Source organism: Epinephelus lanceolatus, chromosome 19 (assembly GCF_041903045.1).
Source record: "Epinephelus lanceolatus isolate andai-2023 chromosome 19, ASM4190304v1, whole genome shotgun sequence".
NCBI lineage: Eukaryota > Metazoa > Chordata > Actinopteri > Perciformes > Serranidae > Epinephelus > Epinephelus lanceolatus.
In genome coordinates this window covers 10,366,703-10,380,133 of record NC_135752.1, presented here as the reverse complement: position 1 = coordinate 10,380,133, position 13,431 = coordinate 10,366,703, and the positions used below count along the sequence as shown (strand labels likewise).

Sequence of the window (13,431 nt, the reverse complement as noted above, 5' to 3'; positions counted from 1 at the left end):
TGGTTTCCTCGTCTCTTCTCTTTCTGTGTGAATGGTGTTCTTGTTTCCGTTCCCTCTGTGTGTGTCTTGATCTCTTTCCCTCTGTGTGAACCATGTCCTTGTCTTTCTCCTTCTGTGTGAATGCTGTCCTCATCTCTTTTCCCTCTGTGTAAATGGCATTATTGTCTCTTTTCCTTCTGCAAGAATGGTGTTCTTGTTTCTCTTCTGTGTGAATAGAGTCCTTATCTCTTATCCCTCTGTGTAAATAGCATCCTTGTGTCTTTTCCTTCTGTGTGAATGATGTTCTTGTCTCTCCTTTGGGTAAACAGTATCCTTATCTCTTTTTCTTTTGTGTTTATGTCTCTTTTCTGTCTGTGTAAATGGTGCCCTTATCTCATTTCCTTCTGTGTGAACAACGTCCCTGTCTCTTCTCCATCTCATTAAACAGTGTCCTTGTCTCTTGTCCTCCTTCCGTTTGAAGGATGTCCTTATCTCTTATCCCTCTGTGGAAATGCTGGCCTTGTTTCTCTTTGTATGAACGGTGTCCTTGTCTCTTTGCCTTCTTCTTCTTTCGTGTGAATGTGTCCTTGTCTCTTTTCTTTCTGTCTGAATGGTGTCCTCATCTCTTCTCCCGTGGGGTTTTTCTCTTTATGGTGTCTTCATGTTGAAAAGGAGGTCATGTGGCTAAGATTCTACCCATTTTAGCAGCACCTGGGAGTGTTTGACGTCCTTCTGGATCTATATTTTTCATGTATATTTGCATCTTAGTTCATCATTCAGATTTTCCATACTATAATTTTATTATTGCTATCTATTGCATGTCTGTCTGTCCTGATAAAGGGATCCCCTCTTTGTTGCTTTTTCTGAGGTGTCGTCTTTCTCTTTATGTCTCATTAAAAGGTTTGTTGAGTTTTTTTCTTATCTGAATAAGAGGTCTAGGATGGAGGATGTCAGATGATGTACAGATAGTAGAAAACAGTCAAGATGATAATCTTCCCATGAAGATGATGCTTTCTCTATATAGTGTACATAGTCTGTCATGCTCACATTTCAAGGAACTTGTGTTCTTCTCTGTCACATTTGTGGAGAGGCAATACAGTTACAACAACAGATTTGCTTGGGCCAGTAAAGGAGGGCCACAGGATCACCATAGGAATTAAGATGTGACCACTTCTCAGTGATCCCCCTCCCCCAAACACACTCACACACACATGCTTACCATGACAAATAGCCTGTGACATGCCTCTGTGAACATGGCACGGAAGGGTCCACTCCCTCTCCCCAGGGCTGATACTGGAGTCTACCAGTGGACGGGACTGATCGGCAAATTCACTGAAGGATTGCGCAGCTTATGCGGCCACTAAATCTGAACAAACAAGACAAAAAGGAACCGTATAATTCTCAAAGCACCTGCAAAGGGTGAAATGTAACCCTAACTGTGCTGCCATACCAATAGCATTTTGGCACTCCTGTGCTATTTGCATGTATTTAAATTAGGTAATATGCATGCGTTTGGTGCAAAATTGGCTCCTTTCTATGCAAATGAGCCTCACTAAAAAAATAGTCCAATTAACAGAGATCAGCCACACACTTTTACAGAAATTTTTAGTGTCTTCACAGAGTAAGTGGTAACTAAAGTGCATTTAAGAGTATGAGTGGGTGTCATGTCCAGACTTCACGCTCAGTGATTATGGCAGCAAAGATTCCTTGCCTTAAGGTTGGATGAATGCCTCTGCACCTTGCTGGTCAGGACCTGTGGCTCATAATCTGGAAATTTCACTTTTCTTTTTTTTTCTCTGCCATTGTTCTGCCAACTGTGTTCTTAGCACAAAGGCAACATTTATACCTTGCCACATGGATAATTGCAATCAGACACAAAAAAGGGAAAATTGCACTCAGCTGCAAAACTTTACAGGGATTTTTGCGCTGTTATATCATGTTATATCATACCTCTGTTGCAAGGAATGGGACCAGTTGCAGCCTTAGCTAAATGGTAAACAACAAACAATGCACCACACCGGTAAGGTAAGACAACATGTTTAACGTTACATGTCGTTTTCTATATGTTCTCTGACATTTATCCTAATGATATGAGGCAGCCTTTGTGGAGAAAAAGCTTGTTTAGTGGACTAACTTTGCACTTGAAGGGATGCCCGTTCACTTACGTTTTAACAGGTCTGACGCTACGGCTGTATCTAGGCTAACGGCTAACATGCTAACTATTATTTCTATGTCACTAGTGACTTGAAACAAATTTAGGACAATAGGAGACGGGTTGAAATAAACCGAAATTTCCCTTTAAGTTTCACACTTATCCTATTTTAATTTGTTTTGTATCTAAACATGTTTGTAGATTTATTACTCTTCAAGTAGGCTGATTATCCTTTTCCTGAATAAGACAAATATACAGCTGTATTTGAAGGAGTCCATTGATTATAAGGAACAAAACATTCACAGGGGAAAAAGGTATCTTAAGTTTAGAGGAGACTCATTGGTACCCATGAAACCCATTTTCATTCAGATATCTTGAGGTGAGAGTTCAAGTGGTAGCGCTATAGGGCCACTATGAAGTGCCTTCCTTATGCTGCCTTTGCATTCTTACACAGGACCAAACAACAGCAGCATCGGCCTCTCCATCGCAGAATCAAAAGAGGTGTGACAGGCGTGACTTGTGTTACACAACAGCATCAACCTTTAGTGAGACAGATAACATATGCATTGGCAGTGCTTCAAGAACAATAACAATGGCATAACACGACAGTAACAATAATTTTCTGTCTCCGTTGAATGGCCGCTAATCTCGTCCTCTGCTGGGAGGGTAAGAAGCTCCTGGACCTCATTGTCCTCCCAGTTTGCAACATTTTCATCCAGTCTTGTTCTTCTTTGAGTTAGCTGCTAACGGCTACAACGTGCTTTTTAAATCTCTTAGTGGTGGGTCGCACACATAACACGTTGCAACATCACACCCATCCTGTCCATCTTTCTGCAACTGAATCTTCTATACAGAACAGCAGGGCGGTGAGGCAGCATGATGGCGTGAAATTCCTGCCTGGAAGAGGCAGTGTAAAAGGGGCTTTTGAAAATGGCCATTTGTTTCCTTGGTAAAATTTAGCTTAATTTTGGAGCGGTAATTAGCCCTCTTCCTGACAAGCTATGAAGACATGGTTGGTACCAATCAATGCCTTTGTTACCTTGTCTAGATTCACAAGATGCCACTACCTTCATGGGGGCCACAGCCTCTTGAAGACAGCAATGTGGGCCACGGCCCCCCTGGCACCCCTTTTGGGACACCACTGTCTCCAAGGGACATTGAAAGACTAGTCCATAGATACACACCAGGGTGTCGACCACAAATGGTCTTCTCTTCAGTTAATGGTGAGAGTGGGAGCACACCTGCATATACTATGAGCTGTTTCCATGCCTATCTGAACCGACACCTACAAAAATAATCTGTTACAAATGCACATGTGCATATGTCTTATATGACTGACTGATTGATTAATTGATTGTAAAGCTGGTGATCTGCCAGTGTCAGTCAGATAAAACCAGTTTGTCTAAGTCCCTTTGAAATGATAAATTCCCTGTCACTTTTGTTAGCAGTGAATTGTGTTCATGTTTTTTATTGCCAGAGGGAAACAGTTGACAGAGTTCTGCTTGCTGAGTGGAAAATGTGACAGATGCCTTTGGATGTGTGTCTGACATGTTCAAGACTATGAGTTATTCTACAGAGGTCGTCTGGGTTTTTGAGAGAGCAAGAGAAACAGAAGAGAAGAATCCACATTAATGCAATAAACTTACACCATCCGTGTTTGTTCAGATGGTTTTCCTCGTGGTGAAGAGGGAGATCAAATGGGCACATCAATTCTAAATTGTCCATAAATGTTACTGATGTGGGGCTCGCTCTCTGGATTGTAGAATAACTCAAGTCTATGGCTCCAGTGGGCCTTTGGACAAACATAACTGTGATGGTGGACAACAAAGACTAAATGCTCCCTCTGCTCCGACTGTTTCACGGAGCTGATTCTGACGTTCAGACTCTCTCAATCGATACCAGACACAGGCCGCACGACCATCCCAGAACCTGGAAATTCCTGTTTTAAAGGAATAGTTCAACATTTTGGAAAATACGGTTATTTGCTTTCTTGTCAAGAGTTAGAGGAGAAGATTGATCCCACCATCGTAGGTCTATGCTAAATGTAGCTGCATTCGGCTGCCTTAGCTTAGCACAAAGACCAGAAATGCACTTAATTTCGTTGTACTCATACAATAACAATAAAGATTCTATTCTATTCTATTCTAAATGTTGAAACAGCTAGCCTCTCCCAGTTCTAAGTTGATAAGCCTATACCAGGACCTCTAAAGCAGACTAATAAGGATATTATATCTTGTTTGTTTAATACATAACAACAAAAACCAAAGTGTACAACCATTCTCTGTTTTATGAGGGAGTTATGTGGCAGACTATTCTTTAAAAACATTTTGGGAAATATGGTTATTCACTTCTTGTTGGGGGTTATGAGGGTTAAGAAAAATGAACACTTGAACATGTATCAGCGTGATAAGAACTACCTAAAATGACAAATCAGCCATCTTTGGAAGCAATTTATTTGACATGTACTCCAAGTAGATGTCCTGTCTGCTAACATGGAGGTGGCGGGGTTTATGACCTATACTGCAGCCAGCCACCAGGGGGGTGATTGAGATGTTTTGGCTTCACTTTTGGGGAGCTGTCATATCATCCATCTTTACTATACAGCAGTTGGCACCCTCGCATTAGTTGGGTTACCATCCAAATGCAATGCAAATCTTAACCAAATTTTTTGGAAAGTCAGCAAAAGAAAATGCAAATTAGCAGTAGGTGGTGCCAATTCTTCAGTCATGGGTGCCACTGCACTTGGTCGCATTAACCTTTTATTGATACACTAACTTTTCCATCTGCTCCAAGCGTTGAAACTTTGTTGTGATATTTTTTTTTCTGAGTTTTTGACATTTCCACCCAGGCCACATGCAAATTGAAAATGCACATGAAAACAGGTGAGTGGAAACCCACTTACTGATAGCTAGATGCTCAAGAAATAGTCCTGCACATAACCCAGTCATCCCAGAACCCACATTTCTCTCAGTCTTAATTTTTCAACATTTTAGGAGTTAAATGAGAAGATTAATTTCACTTTCATGTTTGAGAGTGGTATCAATCTTCTCATCTAACTCTTTGCAGGAAAGCAAATCATGTTGAATGATTACTTTAAGCTCTTTCAGTGTCTCCCCTGCTACCTGTACAGTCCATAAACTCAAATTCACAGATCCGGTCAAGTTGTATAAAACGCCTGTCCACACACAAGAGTCTACATATGGACCAACAATGTTTTTGGAAATGACTTCAACTCACATATCTCACTTTGGCCTGTCTGAATAAGATCATACACACGAGACTCTAAGATCTCTTCCTCTCCGCCTGAGTGAGGCGGACAGGGAGAAGTCAACACTGATGGCTCACACATGTGGCTGTGAGGAGGCAGCTCAGACAGTGTATTTCAAACAGCAAGGAGGTCTTGAGGCAGAGGGACACAAGGCATGACTGAGTGTATAAATATGCACAAGGTGTTGATGTAGTGCTGAGCGTGTACGCACAGTCATGCACATATCCTCCTCTGCACAGCACCACATGAGGCTCTCTCAGTGCAAACAGTACATTAGTAACACGTGTGTACTGGTGTCTTCAAGATTTGTTTTCATGTCCTATCGTCCTGCACGTATGGATTAAAGTCATTTTAAAACACTTAAAATAGATTTACTGTTGTTCTTTTGTATCTCAAGTTCTGACTTGTCAACATACAACATTTCATCAGTAACATCTGTATGTTTTGGGGGAATTTAGAGGGTTTTAAATTGTCAATTCACCTCAAGATGACTTTTTTTTTCTTCTATCCCTGACTGCTACATCAGCTAATGCAGGTAATTTCAGTGTGATGTTTCAACCTTTCCACTCAGCACAAATTTAAGTCTTTCAGATGTCTTTTTTTGTTTGCTTTTGGATGCACTGACTGCAGTGAACTCTATACAATAGTCTCTAAAGCTCACCTAGTCACTTACAAACTGTCTAAATGGAAAAATAGGCAACTGTAGCTCTATGGGTTAGAGAGAAATACACTATTTTTTATGTGCTTTTAAGAGAACTGACACGTTAACATGTCATCATGACCTGTTGATTGGACTTATTGTGCATCCCATGGTGGCCCAACATTGCAAAGAAGCAGAGGGCTGAAAATGAAGCTAATGTAGAGGTGCCAAAACCTTCAGTTCCTCTAATGGTCACTTGTTGCTGACTCCAAGAGAGAGTCAGTTCTCATAGACCCCCATGTGAAAATGCCCAATCTAACAGTGGATATAAAGAGGTGAATTTTTATATAACTCACCTGTTTAAATTTTATCGAGGCTTCAAATGATGCATAATTTAGGGTGGGCCTCTTTGACTGACAGACTGTCTGCAGCTTGTGGAAACTCTCAGGAACAGTGTGGGTTTTTGGAGCCCAAAATACTTTTTCCCATAGACTTACATTGTGGAAAAGATGTCTTTAAAATCAGTGGATACATTTTTTTGCACCTCATCACCCCAGCAAAATGATTTATTCCACTATCACATTTTGATCCATTTGTTCCAATAACATTTCAGCTGCAAGATTAAATTTTTTCTTTTCTTTTCTTCTTATTATTATTACTATTATTTTTTATCTCCATTGAAGTTAGCTGAGTGGCTAGTGTGCTTGTTCTATGGGCCCCACAATGCAGAAGATCCAGGTAAATTTCATAGGAATGAATGGGGGCCCACCTACAAAGCTCTCTTTTGGCTCCAACACAGCTCCACCCTCTCGTCCAAATATGGTCACTTCTGGCTCCAAAAACCCAAGATGGTGACAGCCAATATACCAAACTCAAGGCTTGAAAACAGGAGTCCACAAACAAATCTTTGACATCATGGTTGCTATGTCCATTATTGTTATACAATCAGTGGGTGGAAATCGAACTGAATTGAATTGAATTGAACTGAACTGAATTGAATTGAATTGAATTAAATTGAATTGAACTGAATTGAATTGAATTGAATTGTTTATTGATCCACAATCAGCTATCTCATACACAGATGAGTGCTGTTCTTCCTGTGGTCAAAATTAGAAATTGCATATCATTTTTAGACATACAAGCATGCATTCATACAGCATACAACACGAACAAAAATATTCAATAAAAAGAGGAAATGAAATTCATTACTTGATTTAAGTTGGTTGTATTCTGATCAACTCATAGTCTGAGAACCCTTACGTACTTATGAGGTCCAAAAGAAAAGGTACATAGCCTCTTTTAAAATAAAAAAATAAAAAAATAAAAAAATTCATGTAACACCTTGTGTAAACAAATACAATTTCAATTTGATTTTAAAGGCCATCTTACTTGTTTCATTAACCAAAAAATGTGGTAAAGAATTCCATGCTACCTTTGTAGTGCAGTGTTCTCTGTCCGGCCCCTGTCTTATAAGGAGGCAGCAGAAATCTCTTCTCTGATGTAGAGTATTTGTGTCTATCATAAGAAAACATCAAGCTATTAAATAAACTAACAGGACTCTTTGCTGTTACTATATTTCTAACAAAACTAACAAGAGAGTAGTGTAACCTACTTTTAACTGGTAACCAATTCAACTTATTAAGCATCTCACATACTCTAGTTCTGTATGAGCAGTTGAGCACTATACAAGCAGCTTTGTTTTGAGCTATCTGTAGCCTATTAAGATTATTTTCTGATGTGTTGGACCATGTGACTGTGCAGTAATCAAACTGAGAAAGGACTAAGGGTTGCATTAATTGTTTAATCAAGCATCCTGGTAAATAGGTTCTACACTATCTAATTGCAGCCATCCCTCTACCCATTTTCTTCAACATGAATCATGGCCTCTGTAGGAGAAAAACTGTGCTCCTTCTTTCACAGATTTGTGTTTCTATGAAGTTCAAGCATTGGTATATTTGCTTATTCTCAAGCAGCTTTCACTGTTTTTATATTGTTGAAAAAAAAACATAGGCAGTCTGAACATGACCAACAATCTTTAAGTCACTGTACTTCAAAAATGCTCCAATAGTGTCCATAATTACTATTTATACTTTAAATCTGTTGTTTATAGGCGTAGGTTTAGGATGGGGGACATGTCTCCTCAGTATTTAAAACATGTATACATTTGCCCACCCCCCAACCAATAACAACATGAAAGTAGCAGAGGACTTTTATTTTTAAGAATTATAAGACATTTCCACCTTAAATGGCTGCAGAAAATTGGTGCATAAAAATTCACCAGAGTGCAGGAAATGAAGTGTTTGACACTCAAAATTTCCTGGGGCAGGACACCCAACCCCGTTTCATGTGTGTCTCCCCATACGTGTAACAAAACCCACACCCTTGCTGGTGTTAACAAGGCTACCGGTTTACATAGTAGCAGCGGTGCTTTAAGCTAAAAACTAACATCACATGGTTGAAGCGCTAACCTTTGCTAATTAGCACATAAAATGAGATAAAACTGAGGCTGATGGGAATGTTGGATGAATTAATATTCTGACCTGATGGTGCTAAGGGATCACTAAAGTCATTAGTCTACATTGACTAGGAAACATGAATATCTGTACTTAACCTTTGTTCTAGTTCAAGTCTCCGGGACCATTCAAATTTTACAAAAAGAAAATAACATGATTAAAGCTCCTATTTTATCCTCGTGAGGCTAAAAGAAACCACACAGAACACACTTAGTCATTTTAATATATTTGTATATATTCATATATTACACATTTAATACAGGCACGATGAGAAATCATAAAGTAGAGACAAAAAGTGGCTGAGATATTGGTAAAAATGTACAATTTATGAGAATCATTTACACAATTTTGCTCTCTTTAAATTCTGTTTAATACAACATACAAAGACAGAAAGGATGTGAAAGTGACAGGAAGAAAGGAGCCTTGTAAGTTTATTTTGTGTGAGTTTTGTAGGGACAGCAAGAACCAGCTTGCTTTACTGAATACAATTACAGAACCTGTGTCTGTTTTTTAATGCATTCGTCTCATCTGACCAAAACCGCTGATATAATTAATTAAGAGAAAACACAAAGTGACATGTTGGTTTCTCTCTGTACAAATGTCTGGTGCTACAATTTCAGGATTTTATGTAAACTCAATTGTTTAAAAGACCTTCAAACATTTGGCTGATTATAGTTCAGAGTGAGATACAAAATTTAGCTTCAACAGACCCAAAAGGACATTTCCATTATCCATTTAGGATTAATTTCTAGGTCATTATCAAAGGCTTGAGTGTTAAACCAGAATCATACAAAACATTAAGAACATTAAAATCTGGTGATAATCATCCCGGCCAGATATGATGAATGAAAAACAAATACACAATCAGTTTCCACGTATGACACTGGATGAATCAAGTATGGATATGAGTTTAAATCACCAACGAACCAGTCAGCTCACAAATTACAATGTTCTATAGCACAGCGGACAGTAAAAAATAAGCCTGATGTGAAAAGTTATTCTCTAAAATCTTATCTGAGAGGTCAGTTGGCAACATGATGCACAGTATATGAAACAGGTTAGGGTTACTCCTGCCCCAAAAAGTTTCATCAAATTTCAATCACAGCTTCCACACAACTAGATGCATCTCCAGACAAGTCACATACCAGCACGTTAACCAATTTAAAGGGTAAGTTTGATATTTTTCAACCTGGACTCCTTCTTTTCTCCATGCTTTGTTTCTAAGTGACTAATGGGATACACAGTTTTTGAAACTCGCACTGTCAATGTACTTCCACTATGTGTTTGTTTTGACAGGCTTAGACAGTTATTTTAGGAGGCTGACAACATTACGGAAAGGATCCCTACAGAGGCAGACCTTTTTGTTTAAGAGAAGGATCCTTTTTGTTTAACCAGAAACAGCCCTAAAATTTCTATTGCCGACCCCCAAAACTCTTTTAAACAGTGATTTTATCTTAAAACACACTTCATTCAAAGTCATCAAAAACAAAATAAAATCACAAAACCGTCTTGGCTGGTCTTTCCATGCTTCCAACAATCAAAAACTCTGGATTGATCGAAATAAACCCTTAATTCACCCAGTTAGGTGTGAAAATATGGTGCTTACATACACGCTTTAAATACAGTTTATTTAAATGGAGACTGGTGGGTTTGATGATGGCGATTTCTGGGCCGTTTCTGGTTAAACAAAAAGGATTTTCCTTTTTAGCAAAAAGGTCGACCTCTGTAGGGATTCTTATCTTACAGAATAATGACCCGAGCCTGTCAGTGGCAAAAGCAAGCATTTTTGGTGGACGTAAATTGATCATGATCAAACATGCTTTTGGTAGTTACATTGCAACCTGTTTTGCCGCAGTCAGCTGTAGTGTTCTAGCTCAATAGTGGACCAGTTTCAAAAGGTTGCTCCCATTAGTCACTGAGACCCCAAAACCTGGGATAATGTGGTCCAGGTTGAAAAATACCAAACTAACTCTTTGAGGATCATTACATGGTTGAGGTCAACGAAAAACATAAAAATACTCCATGGAGAAGTACAACAGCCTCTACAGCAGCAGCCTTCATTAGTAAAAGACAAGAATGAAGCACCAAGAGTCAAACGTGGCAATTTTCGGTCCACCCATCCATTTTCTACCCATTTGTGCTGTTCATAGTTGCAAGAGGCTTATCCCAGCATGCACCGGGAGAGAGGCAGGACAGGTCAGTAATCCATCACAGGGCAATGGCAGTTCTGTGTCACAATATTTAACCACAGTCAACAACACTGGATTACTCAGTGTCGAGTAGTTGCGGTAAGGCATTTGGATCATTAATTTGGCCTTATTGTGCTACTGCTCACTTACATCGTCTACTGCACAGTGAGTATTCAAGAAGTTAATGTCAACCGATGCATGAGGGAAAAAGACAATATATAAAAGAGTTTGGTGATCAAATTCAAATCACAGAAGGCAAAGATGACTCATTCATTTGTGGAAGACAGTCTGGTTTTAAAAAGAGGAGACATTTTCCCTTCAGCATCCAAATAAAAAGGCGTAAAAAACACAACTGGCACATTGTTGGTGCTATTCTCATTGACTGTGCTGTAGTATACAAAAAAATGGGTTAGAAGTTTAGAGAGATTAGATTCAGGCACATTTCTCCATTAATAGGGCACAAAAGTGTGATTAAGAAAACACTGCCAGTTAAAAAAAGGCTACAAGTTAAATTTGGGGTAATGTCCCTTGATTTTTTTAAAGTATCCAACATTTGATACAATGTTTTACAGTAAAGATTGCTGATATTTTTTTCTTATAAAGTATAAAAATTAAAGGCTTAAAAATGTAAGTAAAAAAAAAACACAAGCCATGACTGAAAGGGGAATTTACAAGGGAAAAAGTTCAATTTTAAAAAGACTACACTGATCACAAACCCCATTAGGGGTGATTGTTTAAAAAACTGTGCATTTTACCACAGAGAAATGTAGCTTAAATCTAGAAACCCAAATTTGGGTAAAACATTGACGTTCTTTTTTTTTGCCTTATTGATCCACAGTATAAGAAGAGGCACTGAGGTCAGATTTTTTTTTTTGCATTTGTTTGAAAGCACTTCAATGTTATCTTAAGAGATCAAGCTTGTGCCATAAGTGTGTGAGTACTGCTGAAGACAGATTCTACCTTCATTGCTTCATTGCACACGATGAAAAAAGATAAATTGTAGAAGAAGAAAAGATCAGTAAACAAAACTGCTTTGAGTGATGAGTCAGAGCTGGTCGAGCAGAATAATCAGTGTTAATATTTACAGTTTGGAAGGAGAAACCTTTTCCTCTCTTCCATGCGGACATGGTTTTGTTTTATATTCCTTGTAGGCTCTTGAAAAATGAATATAAGAGGAAGAAGAGCATCTGAAAGATTGTTAGTGCACTATTTTTTCTTTTTTTTATGATTTCAAATACAATATAGATTTATATCTAATCCATAAATTGTTTCTATACAAAAGTGAATTGATCAGAAAGCATTATTAGACTTCATATCTACACATTTCCTGAAAGCTCATCTTTTCATCTTTTTTTCTTTTATTCCTTTTTCTTTTTAACAGTGTTCAGTACTCAGTGCTGTTTTATTGTAGTGAGATTCTCGCCTCCCGGGCAAAAGCTCAGATAGATCCAGAGGTTCAGGAAGCCTTGCAAAGTTGCTTTTGTGTTAAAAGAATTTTTTTTTATTCTTGAGAACCAGAGTGGTGGGTCACCTCAGCAATCTGCCATATAACGTCCTGCAGAGAAGAAGAAAAGATGAGCCGTTTGAGTTAGTGATGCATTAAATATACCAGTATCACATATGTATGGATGATCTAGCGTACCACATACCTGTGGCAAATCTCTTCTTGCTGAGAGAAAGTCTGTATCCAGTTCCCTGCAGCTCCATGTCCACTCCTGACAGGGTGCTCCCCTCATTCATAAACTGTACTGCTAGAGTGGAGGGGCTTGATGGACCATCTGACAGTTCAAACTTGGCCCTCAGGGTCCCAGCACCTGGGGTCAAACACAAACAAATACACTCAATGACCAGCAACTGACCCTTCTCACCATGCACATTCTTTACAGCATTTCGAAAAAAACTGTCTCTGATTGTTAACGGAGAAAAAGATACCTTCGTTTTCAGACTTTTCCGAGATGTCACTCAGCTTCCACAGACACTTATTCTGCTCAGAATTCCTAAAACAAGACAAAGAAATGAGCTACTTCTGTTGAACTAAGATAAAAATGTTTTACTTGTTGATATAGCAAGCGCCACGTCTTACCAGATGGAGTTGGGCAGAGACTGCATGCCGGTGACTCCTCCATCAACAGGCACTAAGATCTGCACGTTGGAAAGTGGACCAGGGATGGCCATGGATTCCGGGTTGTAGCGGTAGTCTACCCGCAGTTCTGATGCACTTGGTGTGCACTTCCAGTATATGGCCAGGTTGAGAGGAGTGGAATGGATCCCGTCAGACTGCACCTGAACACAGCAGGAATGACAAAGCTGCTAAGTGGTGTTCCTAATATCCTCAGCTGCAATGAGACTACGTGAGACCATGTTGGATGACCATACACTAGAAGACTTTCTAAAAGACTTATGTCTGACACGCTCTGGCATCTAAAGCCAATGTGAGTTCTTAGTCACAGACTATAAGATTTAGCATAGACTGGGGATCTTGCTGGTTTACTATTTGCAAGACTACAACTAGATTCCTTTTGAGATTATTTCCAATCCTGCTCCTAGTGGAAAATATTACACTTCTACTGCTTCCCCAGAGTCCCCTCCATGTTTACTGTCCACCTGGTTCGCTGCTTCCAGTTTGGTTCAAGAGAGAGTGCAGCTATTTTTTGTTGACAATGCTCTCGTCAATGAATTTTAGTATTTGC

The 13,431-nt window shown here is 39.1% G+C and overlaps 1 protein-coding gene across 21 annotated transcripts in view; it reads right to left on the bottom strand.

The window, feature by feature from the left end:
- Window positions 1-12,009: 12,009 nt before the first annotated feature.
- Window positions 12,010-13,431, bottom strand: part of fcho2 (FCH and mu domain containing endocytic adaptor 2) — a 58,296-nt gene continuing 56,874 nt past the window's right edge. For all 21 annotated transcript variants that reach the window (XM_078162196.1, XM_078162199.1, XM_033646445.2 and 18 more), the window contains 4 exons: window positions 12,825-13,024; window positions 12,674-12,738; window positions 12,391-12,555; window positions 12,010-12,296 (listed from right to left, as the gene is read on the bottom strand). In XM_078162196.1, coding sequence (XP_078018322.1) covers window positions 12,274-12,296; window positions 12,391-12,555; window positions 12,674-12,738; window positions 12,825-13,024 — 453 coding nt within the window. In that variant the 3' untranslated portion in view covers window positions 12,010-12,273. The remainder of the gene's footprint in view (window positions 12,297-12,390; window positions 12,556-12,673; window positions 12,739-12,824; window positions 13,025-13,431) is intronic.